The sequence below is a fragment of the Hordeum vulgare genome, chromosome 7H (assembly GCF_904849725.1).
Source record: "Hordeum vulgare subsp. vulgare chromosome 7H, MorexV3_pseudomolecules_assembly, whole genome shotgun sequence".
In the NCBI taxonomy this organism is placed as follows: domain Eukaryota; kingdom Viridiplantae; phylum Streptophyta; class Magnoliopsida; order Poales; family Poaceae; genus Hordeum; species Hordeum vulgare.
In genome coordinates, this window is record NC_058524.1 from 19,770,010 (window position 1) to 19,784,478 (window position 14,469).

The 14,469-nt window shown below is 44.8% G+C and overlaps 1 protein-coding gene across 1 annotated transcript; it reads right to left on the reverse strand.

The window, feature by feature from the left end:
- Positions 1 to 9,883: 9,883 nt before the first annotated feature.
- LOC123412591 (leaf-specific thionin-like) lies at positions 9,884 to 10,684 on the reverse strand. The gene is made up of 3 exons (XM_045105543.1): positions 10,432 to 10,684; positions 10,283 to 10,351; positions 9,884 to 10,188 (listed from the first exon to the last, which is right to left on the reverse strand). The coding sequence occupies exons 1-3, from the start codon at positions 10,664 to 10,666 to the stop codon at positions 10,088 to 10,090; spliced, it is 405 nt and encodes a 134-aa protein (XP_044961478.1). The 5' UTR covers positions 10,667 to 10,684; the 3' UTR covers positions 9,884 to 10,087.
- Positions 10,685 to 14,469: the final 3,785 nt, after the last annotated feature.

The window sequence follows — 14,469 nt, forward strand, 5'->3', positions numbered from 1 at the left end:
TGCACCTCTCATTGGTGTGACACGAAGATAAGCCTTTTCGCCAGGTTGATAGACCATATCTTGATGATGACGGTCATACTGACTCTTCTGACGAGACTGAGCAGCCTTCAGATTCTCATGAATAATGCGGACTTGATCTTCGGCATGTTGAATAATATCCGGACCGAAGAGTGATCGTTCCCCAGTTTCTGACCAATTCAGAGAAGTTCGACACCTTCGCCCATACAATACTTCGAAAGGGGCCATCTTCAGACTAGCTTGATAGCTATTGTTGTAAGAAAACTCGGCATACGGGAGAGATTCCTCCCATTTCTTACCGAAAGAAATGACACAAGCTCGAAGCATGTCCTCGAGAATTTGGTTGACTCGTTCAACTTGTCCCTGGGATTGAGGGTGAAATGCAGTGCTGAAGGACAGATGAGTCCCCATAGCCTTCTGAAAACTTTCCCAGAATTTTGAAGTGAACAAGCTGCCACGGTCCGAACTGATTACCAACGGAATACCGTGAAGTGAAACAACTCTTGACATATAAAGATCTGCCAGCTGACTAGCATTAATCGTTTCTTTGACGGCCAGGAAATGTGCAACTTTGGACAGTCGATCAATGACGACAAGAATAGCATCATTACCTTTCTGAGACCTGGGAAAACCAGTGACGAAGTCCATTTCAACGTGGTCCCATTTCCACTCGGGAATAGAGATAGGTTGCAGAGTTCCAGCAGGCTTTTGGTGTTCTGCTTTGATACGCCGGCATATATCACATTCTGCCACATAGCGTGCAATGTCTTGTGTCATATTGGGCCACCAGAATCTTTGTCGGATGTCTTGGTACATCTTGGTACTACCCGGATGAATAGACAATGGTGTGTCATGAGCTTCTTCCATCACCTTCCCAGTCATCCTGAGATTTTCCTTCTTATTTGGGACGAATAGGCGACCCTTGAAATACAAGGCGCCACCTTCATCAACAGTGAAAAAGGAGGGTTTACCCTTTGCAATATAGCTCTTAATCCTGTCGACATCATCGTCAAAGTCTTGCAGATTCTTTATGGAGCTCACAAGATCTGGTTCAACCACTAGGTTACTGAGGGAACCCTGATTAACAACACGAAGGTTCATCTTTTGACACTCTTCAGGAGGGGGAACAAGGTAACCCTGAGGAACCATGTGGAGGTTCAGCTTACGGAATTCCTCTTGCAGACGATCGTGAACCTGATGAACTTGGAGGTGGTTGCAGTGTGACTTGCGACTTAAGGCATCAGCCATTACATTAGCCTTGCCAGGGGTATATGATATACTACAGTCAAAATCTGCTATACGCTCCATCCATCTTTGTTGACGCAGGTTCAGCTCCGGTTGAGTGAACAAGTACTTCAGACTTTGATGGTCGGTGTAGATTTCACAGCGATTACCGACAAGGTATTGTCTCCATTCCTTCAATGCATGAATGACTGCGGCAAGCTCGAGATCATGAACTGGGTAGTTCTCTTCATGAGCACGCAGTTGACGTGAAGCATAAGCGATCACCTTGCGATCCTGCATTAGGACACAACCTATTCCTTGACGAGAAGCATCACAGTATATGACAAAATCCCCTTTTTTATCTGGAGGAGCAAGTACTGGAGCGGACGTCAGTTTGTCCTTGAGTGCCTGGAAACTTTCCTGGCATTTATCAGTCCATTCATACTTAACACCTTTGTGAAGCAGGTTCGTTAAGAGCTTCGCAATCTTGGAGAAGTTCTCGACGAATCGACGGCAATAGCTGGCGAGTCCGAGAAAACTTCTGACTTGCTTGACATTCTTCGGGGGAGTCCAGTCAAGAATAGCTTGAATTCGTTCGGGGTTGACCGCAATACCATCCTTGGAAATCACATGACCAAGGTAAGTCACTTCGTCTAGCCAAAACTCACATTTGGAATACTTCGCATAGAGTTTATGCTCCCGAAGCTTATCCAGTACAAGACGAAGATGTTCAGCATGCTCTTCTTTGTTCTTCGAAAACACCAGAATATCATCCAGATATACCACGACAAATTTGTCGAGGTAGTCCATGAATATATAATTCATCAGTCGAGAGAAGGTTGCCGGTGCATTGGTTAAGCCGAAGGACATGACGGTGTACTCGTATGATCCATATCGAGTAACAAAGGCGGTCTTTGGAATATCCTCCTTGCGAACACGGATCTGGTGGTATCCCAATCTCAAGTCGAGCTTAGAGAAAACGGTGGAACCAGCAAGTTGATCATACAAATCATTTATCCGCGGGAGAGGATATTTGTTTTGAATAGTGGCCTGGTTGATAGGACGATAGTCTTGGACCAATCGATTTGTCCCATCCTTCTTCTTAACAAAGGGAGAAGGTGCTCCCAAAGCAGAGGAACTCGGACGGATGAAACCCAGATGGAGCGAGTTGTCAATTTCTTGCTTAAGTTCAAGGAGTTCATGTGGTGGCATTTTATAAGGACGCTTGGCAATAGGAGTGGTACCGGGTACCAAGTCAATGACAAACTCGACAGCTCGAGCAGGGGGAATCCCCGGAAGTTCTTCTGGAAAAACATCTTGAAATTCTCGGACCACTGGTATGTTTTCAATCCCTTCCAAAGGCGACGCATTTAATGCATTCAAAGCATACAGTCGTGCCTCAGCATTACAGACGAGATGCGCATGGTAGCTTATTACTTCATCTGAAGGCTGTAGGAGGTGGACGGTCTTGGTGGCACAAACGATCGATGTCGTATGAGCTTTCAACCAGTCCATCCCCAATATGAGATCAGTGTTGGATGACTTTAGTAGGATGGGGTTGGCAAGGAATTCTAATCCTTCAATTTCAACTGGAACATGGGGGCAAACCACAGAGGTTCGGCATTCGCCCCCAGGGGTGTTTACCACTATCGGGATGTTCATCTCTTCGCTCCTAATGTCATGCATGCATGCAAAATTTTCCGACATAAAGGAATGCGATGCTCCTGTATCAAACAATACACAAGCAGGTACTGAGTTAACGAGAAGTGTACCCATCACGGTAGCAGGCTGGTCTTGAGCTTGACCCATATCAATGTTGTTGGCCTGACCACGAACATGAGCAGGCTTAGTGTTGAAGTTGCGGTTCTGGTTGTTGCCAGTGCCAGTTGCGGGAAGTGTCAGCTGATTCGGATTCTGCCTGCAGTCTCTAGCACGATGACCTGGACGACCACACTTGAAGCACAGCCCGTCCTCAGGACGGGAAGGAGGAACTCGAGGCGGTGGAGCTGGAAGCCTCGGCTGCCTAGGTGGTGGAGGAGGCAGGCGAGGTGCAGCATAGGACGGCCTCGGAGTAGGAGCAGGTGCATGGTACATGTTGTTGGGAATCCAGATCTTCCGCTTCTGTGCAGATGAGCCCATGTCACGGTTGCGCTTGCTGCTATCTTTGTATTCCTGCAGACCAGTCTCAACCTGAATAGCCTTGTTCACCAGGGTGGCGAAATCAGCATAGTCCTGAACGAGGAGTGTCAGCTTGATATCAGGGTGGAGGCCTTCACGGAACTTCTCCTGCCTGCGTGCATCAGTCACAATGTCTTCTTCAGCATAGCGAGATAATTCCAGAAATTCCCGCTGATAAGCATCCACAGTCTTGTTGCCCTGGACCAAGTTGCGGAACTCACGCTTCTTCCGGTCCATGATTCCCTGGGGAATGTATCGAGCACGGAAAGCAGCCTTGAACTCTGCCCAAGTGATGATAGTTCCATCGGGCTGAGAGCGCCTGTGGCTGTCGCACCATTGAGCAGCGGGACCCTTCAGAAAGTAGGCGGCAAAGTGGACATAGCTTGCCAGGGGCACATTGGCAGACTCCAGCTCATAGGAAATGTCACGGAGCCAGTCATCAGCATCTAGAGGCTGAGTTGAGCTGCGGTAGATCGCAGGGTTGAGACGGCAGAAGTCTTGCAGTGTCACGCCTTGTGGTTGGTTCATGTTCGGCCTTTGGAACTGATCCATGAGCCCTTGCATAAACTGGCGGTTCAGCTCAAACTGTTGGATCATCCCCACCATATACTCAGGAGGCGGGGGTGGTGCATCGTTGGCAGGGCCACGCGGGCGGCCAGCTGGTCTAACCATCCTGTTAAATATTTAGCAGGGGTAGTTTAGCTTAAAGTAATTGCAAAGGCATCGCACGCATTCATGAAGTAATTAAGCATTATGAAAGGGAAATGCGATAGATACTCCATAGTAGTTGAGTTCGACATACAGACCCATACATAAGTTCGATTACAGACTAACGATTACAAATTCGAAATTTGGCGATAGCCCGGACGCATTAGACGATACCCTGGACTCACTAGGCGGCGCGCAGGCACGCGGTGGAAGAGTACCACAACGAGATGTAGCGATAAGGCTACATCAACGTCGGAGAGGACGATCGAATCCTGGTAGCTGGCGGTGATAGAAGGTAGGGACAGGACCCTGTGTCCCGTTGTGACTCTGGTGAGGGTACCGCATCCAGTCGAGCAGCTGAGGTCCAAGTGCAGGGGTTCTACACCCAACATCAGTCCACTCGAGAGCTGATGGTAGCTCTGTCCTGCTCGGCTCGCGGATGCGCATAGGTGGAACCCTCGGCCAGTGTGATGGCTGTAGCTCTGTCAAAGCGTCGTAAAGACGAGCACGCGTAGCATACAGCTCCACAGTCAGAGCTCGGAAAGCACGATCCATTGCCTCAGTGTACTGCACCAGAACCCGCGCGTCGTAGCGACGCGTCACGTAGGGGGCGCACACAGCGACGTAGGAACGGTCGTTGCGCTCCCGAACGTCAGAAGCGTAGGCAGTGAGATCAGATCCAGTCTCATCCCCAGCAGGAGCATGTGGGATATATCTGAAAGGGCTCTCCTCCAGGTGAGGGTACGCTCCACGGAGACGGGTGATGGCGATGTAGGCCGCATCATTGACGGCCATCTCGACCGACACTCCAATACCACAGAACACGTGGCGCTCGAGGGTCTCGCCGCCCCTCTGGTCGAAGATGCGAACCTCAGCCTGGTACTGGTACTGGTTGTACTCGCGGAAATCCTAGAACACAGTGTACTCGGGGTACCAGCGATATCCCAGCCTGGTCAGGAGATCGACCAAAATGGCCGAGAACCCAGTCGTCTCAGTGGCCTGTGTCAGGCGCACGTGCTGTCTTGCGGGACGCATCTGAAAATACGATTGACGGATGTCAATGACAGTGTGTGTAATACATATTCAGGAGAAAAAGAGTAGATAGTCCAGCGCTCCGGATCGATGTGATTCGAGAACCTAATGTTAGAGTTAGTAAAATCTTTGACCCGAAAGAGAAGAGAAAGTAGAGCCCAGAGTATAGGAAAGGAGTAAAAGATACTAATACCACCCAATTGAGATGTGGGCCCATAACCCACAACATCAGTGTTAGTAAAGTTTTTTCAAACACTAGACTCAACTTCGGCCAAGGAGTTCGAAAGGGGGCTACCTACAGGCAGTTGGCTCTGATACCAACTTGTGACGCCCTCGGCTTAATCGTACGCTAACCATACACGCAAATGCGTACGACCAAACCCAAGGACTCAGGGAAGATATCACAACACAACACTAGACACAAATAAAATAACATCAGCTTCATATTACAAGCCAGGGGCCTCGAGGGCTAGAATACGAAAGCTCGATAAACACAAGAGTCAGCGGAAGAAACAAATATCTGAGTACAGACATAAAACATGGGGTGCCTTAGAGAAGGCTAGCACAAAAGATACAACGATCGAACGAGGCGAGGCCTCCTGCCTGGGAACCTCCTAACTACTCCTGATCATCAGCGGCCTCCACGTAGTAGTAGGCACCGTCGGGGTAGCAGTCGTCGGCGGCGGGGACCTCCATCTCCTGGGCTCCATCATCTGGTCGCAGCAAACGGATCAAGGGGACAAGGGGGGTGGGAGCAAAGCAGGGGTGAGTACTCATCCAAAGTACTCGCAAGTCTTACATCAGAACTATTCTAAATATGCATCAATATCAAAGAAGGGGGGTTATATGTGGACTGACTGCAGCAATGCGAGAATAGAGAGAGAAGGCCTAGTCCTATCGAAGACTAGCATCTTCAGGGTCTTGCAGCAATAGACGAGAGTAGAACAGGGCTAACACATTAATAGTCATATTGTTGCAGCAATATTAAAGTGAGGTCACGCCAAAGGATCCTCCCTCGACTCCCTGCGAGGAAGCAATCCCGAGGCAAACTAATTCCAGTTAAGTAACAATTGTAGTTGTAAAAGATCGGGGCACAACTCCAAGTCGTCCTGTAACCGTGGACACGGCTATCCGAATAGTTAATTTTCATCCCTGCAGGGGTGCACCACATGTCCCGTCACGCTCGATAACACTCTGGCCGGACATACTTTTCTGGGTCCTTCCCGGCCTCGGAATATCGACACGTCGCAGCCCCACCTAAGACTAATCAGAGAGGCCAGCTCGCCGGTCTAAATCCTAAGCACAAAGGGTTCGTGGGCCCAGTTCCCCTTCACGCTCCTGCACGTGGCGTGGGTGGCCGACGTCAGTCCTAGCATCCCTTAATCACAAGCGCGATGCATCTCGGGACCACTCGGGCGCGCGCCGCTACATTGCTGGCATCTGGAAAGCTTCGGCTGATACCGCAACGCCGAGTACCCATAATTCTTCCCGCGTAGCCGATTAGTGCGAAAAGGTCTCCGACCAACCCAGATCAAATACCCAAATCCATTAGCATTTTAATTAGGCCATCAATACAGTCTCACGGGAATCCACCCGTCTTACAACTAATCACCAATGATCCCAGTAACATGGTCGAGTAACTGTGTGGTTGCAACATCGGGGGGAATCCGAGGTATCACCCTCGTTGGATTCCGAACGATGTACCCGTCAAGGTGGGCTTAGAGGAATCACCCTCGGGGGTCCCACACTTGAGGGGTGGCACGACAGAGGCATCATCGGGAATGGTGAAAGAGGAATCACCCTCGATAACCACGACCGACTAGCTATAATACAGAGATATCATCAGGAGTACTTAGCGAGGTGTCACCCTCGGTACCCGATAGTATCTCTGTAGCGTCGTACAACGAAGGGGGGGGGTGAATGTGCTGTGTCGGGTCTGGCTCGTCGATCAGAGATCGAGATTTGAAAACAAGCGGGGCAACTGAACTACGGGGTCAGAGGGGATGACTGCTCCACCTATACTAAGCATATTAAAGGTACAGGACTGAAAGTAGCAGTTCAACAAAAATAGGCTATGCATCAGATATAGGAGCTAACTACAACAGTAGCAAAATACTAATGCAAGCAGTAGGAAGAAAGACATAGGCGATATAGGAATGATCAAGGGGAGTTTGCTTGCCTTGCTGCACTGCGGCAAAGGACTGATCGGCAGGGTCGTAGATGTACCCGGCAGCAGCGTCAATCTCGGGGTCTACCGGTAAGAAGAGGGAGAAGAAACAATAAATAATAGCACCGATGCAACACAAGGCATGACATGGCAAGATGCAGGCTAGACATGAGCTAACGCAGCAACATCCGTCATAGACGGGTCGGAAGAATATCTGACGATATTTTCCGGGTCTCGGGCTACTACCGGTTATACTGGAAACGATGGAAAAGTTTCATGTTTGCTATGCTAGGGAAGCGTGACAGACGAATGGACCGTGTATCCGGGTTCGTCTCGTTCTGCTGATCAACTTTCATGTTGAAATTATTTTGATCTGACTGACGGATTATTTAATATTAATTTTCAAAGTTTTATTAATTATTTAGGAATTAAAAACAGATTTAGCTATTTTAATAAAATCCCATTATGACATCATCGCGATGTCATGCTGACATCAACATTTGACTGGTCAACTGACCAGCGGGTCCCGAACGTCATAGCCACACGTTTTATTTAAGATTAAATATTAATTAATCAGATTAATTTAGTGGGGGACCCACGTGTCATACTCTAATTATTCTAATTAATTAATTTAACTAATATATCTGTTTATTTATTTATTTAATAAAAACATTATTTTTATTTTTATTTTAACTATCGCGTGGGGTCTCCCTGTCATAGACAGCGGGTGCGTTGGCCCCACCGGTAAGTGACCCTAGGCCATTTATTCATTTTATTAATCACAAATACACAACCATACAAATGTCGTATTCCTCGAAATATCCGTATACGCAAATACATACATCACATCTCATACATACATACATACATACGCATCTAATACATCATTTTTTTCTCTCAAAACTCTCATCTCCCTCTCTGTCAACAGACAACAGAGAAACAACTCTCTGCTAACTCAACATAGGAGAACCAAATGTTCAATCCTTCCTACCGGAGTCTACCGTCGACGGATCGGGGTCCCGTTTGCCGGAACGGAACCGGGGCGGCGAGGAGAACGACATGGTGGGAGGAGCCCGAGGAGGGGCTCACCGACGTTGACGGAAGGGGCCAGTGAAGCCGGAGTTCGCGAGAAGGACGGGGTTGACGGTGGTGATGACACGGTGGTGGTGATGCCGGTGAGAACGGTTGGTCGTGCCGTCGAGGAGGAGCCGGCCGGAGGTTCGCCGAGAGGGGCCCCGGTGAGGAGGGCCCCCGGGATGGAGCCGCCGACGGGGAGGGGCTCGCCGGCGGGGCTCCTGGGGTCGGTCTCCAGGGGGGTGGTGCCGCGGTGGGAGAACAAGGGGCCTCGGCCGGCGGGAGATCTGGGGGCCGCCGGCGGGAGGGACCCGACGGGAGGGGGAGGAGGTGGAGAGGAGGGGCACGGGTGAGAGGGAGCTGCTGACGGGGGGCTCGCCGGCGGGAGGGCTCGCCGGCCAGGAAGGAGGAGGCTGTGGGGGGTGGCGACGGGGGAGCTCGCCGGCGGGAGAAGGCTCGCCGGCCAGGGGAGGAAGTGGATCTGAGGGGGGGGGCGAAGGGAGGAGAGGAGGGCTCGTGGGGGGTGGGTGTGGGGGATCTGGCGTGGGGTGGGGGGCTCTCGTGGGCAGGGAGTTACGGGAGAGAGAGAGGTGGGGGGCTGCGTCGGTGGGGGTGGGGCCCCCCACGAGGGGAGGCTGGCGACGCTCGGTGGGAGGGGAGGGAGCGATAGGGGCTCCCTCGCCAGGGGGGGAGGCGCTAGGGTTTGAGGGATGGGGTGGCCGGCTGGGCCTTTGGCCCAGTTGGGCCGGTTGGTTTTTCCTTTTTCCTTTTATTTATTTATTTATTTTACCTATTTGATTTTTCTTTTTAAATACTTTTCTTATACTTTCTTTTACAATTTATTATACATACTTCTAATTCTTTCTTTTATTTATTTATTTTCATTTACTATATTTCCTTTATTCATCTTATTCAATATCCACATTTAAATATATAGTGTTTACTGATAATCCCTAAAGTGCCCGATTCGATATTATAATCCGTTAGGGAATTTTTTTTGATAACTCCCCGACGTTTTTATTTCAACAACACGAAAAATCTTTTCTCGTCTGACTTTATTTTAATGCTTCGAATTTGATTCGGTTTCAACCAACACGAGATCATTGATATCACTTCCGATGACGTGGCATCATTAGCGCGGGATGAGTGTCGCTTAATTACAATCATTACTGTAGCAAAAGTCGAGGATGTCACACCATATTAGGGCATCATGTCAAAATTTAGCATCATTAGCCTAGTAAATATTTCTCAGCTAATTTCCAAAGTGTTTGTCCAGAAAGGAACTTTTTGAAGGAGGTACTGTCTAGATATGTCCTAATGATTTCAAATTTTGATATGACCTTCTGATGCTCAAATAATAACACTCCTCTAAATGATTTGAAATATGAATGACGAGGTCGTGCAGTCGCACTGGTTGATGACTAGTAATATAAATGGAAAAGGAGATAATAATTAAATTATCATTTACCACACAACCACACATTATAATAATACATCACATTATATTGGATATGACATACGTTTGTTACAAAACGATGAGCACATTAATTATCAATAATATCGCATCACCGAGACACTTACAAGCAGAAATAAATTGACACACTGGATTGAACATGTTATCCAGTTATTCAATATAACATTGACACTCCCGTATATTCAACATGAAATGTCGACTCTCACACTTTCTTAAGCAAGGACTTCGCCAAATTCATAATCCTTAGTGCAGAGATGGTAGCATCCAGTTTTGCAATGATCTTTGACATCGTTCACTTCTTGACTCGCAACAACTGAATGGAGAATTGTTTCCATTAGAAACAATCACTAACTCAAAGTGAATAATAATATGCAACGAATGGCCGGTCCATAACGTCTTTAGCTTACCAGAGTTGATGTTCCCGCACAATGAGGACATGCATCCCAACTTGCAGAACTCAATGGATTTTGCTTCGTCTATAAAACAAATATGTATGTAAATGGAAATTTTTACTCATGATATGAACGATAACGAGAAGGATGGATTCAGAATTTACCTGCGTCCGTGACAAGGTTGAAGCGGTCACATGGAGGCACACATTTTTCCAAAATCTTGCAACCACATAAACTTGCACATGTAGGCCGAGAGGAACCGGTGACACGACATACATTATAGCAGTTTCTTGTCGTGGTGGAACAACAACAGCTCTTGGCCTCTATATGGGTCTGTTGAAGGACTAGTCCTAGCATGAGCACTCCAATAATGATACTCTTAAGACTTATGGATTCCATATTCACCTTGTATGTATTTATCAGAAAACCAACTGATGAATCTAGTCTCGGATGCTCTCTATTTATAGGAAGTATTCCATGGTGACACCAGACATGCCACATTGCACGAAGGTATTGAATGAACAATTCTTTATTTTTGTGGTCTGGTTTTACATCCAGCACACAAACACGAATAATTAAATAGTAATGGCGGTGCAGGCATCTCATATAGACGTGCAATTATTGTCAATAACATTGTTTACGACCTTAATGCATGCCCGTCACACTCATACACCAGAATGGCCTAGAGGAAAGAGTGATCATGTCACAACACTTATTATAATGCATGACCTATTGTACATGTTGGATCAATAAGTAGATTAAAGAAGCTTTATGATTATCTTCTATCCTTGATTCGTGAGATTCATAATGAATAGAATCAATGCACAAGTTTGATTGAATCTGGGATGACTACTGGTATATGTTCCATGTAGAGTACTTCACCTAAAACTTGGTGTACTCTAGATAATTTTTATGATTCTACCACTGACTCAAATTTTATTATTATTTATGTTAACTTCAACTGACTTATCGACACATATGATTGCGCATATTTAAAACAGCATGATCGAATAAAACAAGTTTTTCTCATTAACTGTATTTTTCGAACATACCCATCCATGTATGCACGAGAAATTATGAGTCGGATTTGTGTGACCTGTGCAACATACTACCAATTAGTCTGTTATTTCATTTGGGTTGTTGGGTTCGTTTAGGACCAACTCTTATATAGCATCGTAACAACATAGAGATAAACATTACCTAACGATCGTCCGATGATATTTGATTTGTTAAGCACCACTTGTTTGTTGTACTACATACGCGTATGAAAGGGGTCGTCTAACAACCGCACATGCATGCTTAGGTGTTGGGGCCGATAAATTGTGTGCTTAGATAATAAAAAATACTAATAAAAAAATTGAGAGCCAAGAAATTACACAGTCACATAGATCATTCTGTCGTACGTTATTATCGCGTACATCATCACCAACATGTATACAACAAACAAAAAATATAACAATAATAGACCCAAGATGCCTAACCTTTTCTATCATGAACACCAAATGGTTTCACATAATACTCTCTCTAGTACATATTAATTACTGAAGTTGTACTAAAGCTGCAATGATTAATATGAATTAGAAGGATAGAAATTTGAGCACAAGAAAATATCAGTTGTCCCAAAAGTTACAACATACCTAAATATATTAACATTATAACAACATTGTAATTATCCAAAAATATTTTGCATGTAACATCTTGTACATATATGGATGTAGGCAAAGCTCTCAATGGTTCTAATCAAATCCATATTGCAATGTGTTGGTATTTTGTAACTAGTCATGGACACGTTGTCCATGTTTTCTTTATTTTCCTTTAGATGGGATAGAACATCTTCCTCTTTAATAGTTCTCTATGAAAGCCCAAGAGCCTACAAATCCCCCTCCTTTATTGCGATCACATTGCCAAGTCACCATCCATGGATGCCCGAGTATCCATCAATCAAGAGTTTATTTCTTTGTAGTAATCAAGAATCGGTGTTAATTGAATTCAATGGTGCGGCTTGCGAGGCATCTCCTCTTCTCTTTTTTCTATTCTTTGATTACCTTAGTGGCCTCTTGATGTTCGAAACAACTTGCAAAGAATATTTGAATTGGTGGGATTCCCTATATGCAACCTAGATGGGACTATAGCTGCGAAATTCAATGAGTCCCTTGTGTTTCTTTTTATCAGGGTATACGTCCTACACTTCTGATAGTATCAATGAAATCATGTCTTGTAATCAAAACCATGTCATGTATCACTTGGTCACTCGAGCATTAATTTGGCATCCCTCATGGGGGCTCGTGTATTCGAGTACCACGCAAGCGATTTTTTTTCAGGCACGCGCATCTATATTTAAAATTATAGCGTGACGGTAGAACCAAGTGGAACGATGCGTACGTACGTATTTATTTTTATAGTAGGTATAGATGTTTTATTCCACTAACTTATTGACACATATACCACTCCATATATTCAAAACTACATGATTGAACATAACAAGTTTCCGTTCATTAATTGTATATTTCTAGCATCCCCATCAATGTACGCGTGAAAAAACCTGAATCAGATTGGTGTGACCTCTTTGGCATACTACCAATTAATCTATTACTACATTTGGGTGTTGAGTTAGTTTAGGACCATCTCTTGTATAGCGTCGTAACATGATAGACATATAGTACCTACCGATCGCAGGATGACATTTCATTTATTAACCAACACTTGTTTGTTGTACTACATACGTGCATGTAAGGGGCCGGCTAGCAACCACCCATGTATGGTTAGGTGATGGGGCAAATTATTTACGACCTTACCATATTGAAAATAATAATGAAAAAATGCGACATACAATAACGTACACTTAGACACATAGATTATTCTCGCGTACATAAAACCAAAACAATATTAATGTGTACATCATCAACAACATCTAAACAAAGAACAAATAATCTAAGCATAAGACAACCAAGATGCTTAACCTTTTCTATGGTGATAACCAAAATGTTTCGGATCAATTATTAACACTGACTCATGTCACTCTTTCAGTCGATACCTTATGTTTTCTTATCTTTTTAGTCGATTTTTGTTTTGATGCTTTTCATGGTATAAATTTTATATTTATCACTCGATCTCATTTGTACCATTGCCTGTTAATGACTATCTGCTGAAAGGAAAGCCAAAAATTCAGTAATGCTTTCTGTTTATTACGAGGTGAGTTACTATTTCATTTTTACGTATGTAACTTAGGCCTATATTTTGAACTGTGTTATATATTTTGATGCTTCTCATGGTACTCTGATGATCTTGTTAGTTTGTAAATATGCTTCACATGACTTAATAAAAATCTATCGCTTTTGGAATAAGTAGTTACAAATAGCTACGACTTCCCGTTAGTGACTAGTTCATGCATTTTAAATGCGTTTATGAGAAGGAGGGTTCATATGTGAGGATGATGTGGCACAAATAGTCAACCCTGTTACAGTTGAAAGTTAATTGGGATGTTTTTAATGACTAGCGGGGTCATATGTGAGTCTAAGAAATTACAATAGAAATGAACACAATATTACATTTCAGAAAAAGTTATAAACTTTGAAAATTCCAATGAATCTGTTTATGGCATTTCAGAAAATCATAGAAAGTAAAACGTAGCTCACATGAAATTAAATTATATATGAAGAATTAACATAATATTCCAATGAATCTGTTTATGGCATTTTCATGCATGTTAGAACAACGTGTGTCCTCTTTTTAGGACATTCAAATAAATGACATTTAAATAATCACATATGGTGTTTGACTTTGAAACTTTGGATCGGACCAACTTCATTTAATCTTGTTGCTTGATGCATTAGCGCAACAACATCATATTGCCATGTCATGTTCACACATCATAGTGTTGCATTTCCGTGAAGTAAATTTTGTTATTTTTCTGTTTGCCGGTGTTGTTCCCTGTTGGTAGATGATGGTTCCGACGTTGTGATTGTTGACACTACTGAAGACTCATGGTAATCTTCGGAACTGTCAAGCAAGCAACACCCTTGAACATTTCGATACAATCCCACTGTCTCACTCTTCCTCTCATTTCAATGCATTAGGACAACATGATTCAACTGTTGGTTATTTACATTTTTGCAGAGATAGACGTTGTTTAGTTTATGTTTTCATATTGATATTGACATCGAAGGATTAGCTTGGTAATCCAGATAGTGGTGTGGCTCCTT

Coding starts and splice junctions, on each gene's coding strand:
- LOC123412591 (XM_045105543.1), bottom strand. CDS start 10,666: ATGGAATCCATAAGTCTTAAGAGTATCATTATTGGAGTGCTCATGCTA. Junction 10,352..10,431: donor CAACCTTGTCACGGACGCAG/GTAAATTCTGAA, acceptor TTTGTTTTATAG/ACGAAGCAAAATCCATTGAG. Junction 10,189..10,282: donor GTGCGGGAACATCAACTCTG/GTAAGCTAAAGA, acceptor TTCTCCATTCAG/TTGTTGCGAGTCAAGAAGTG.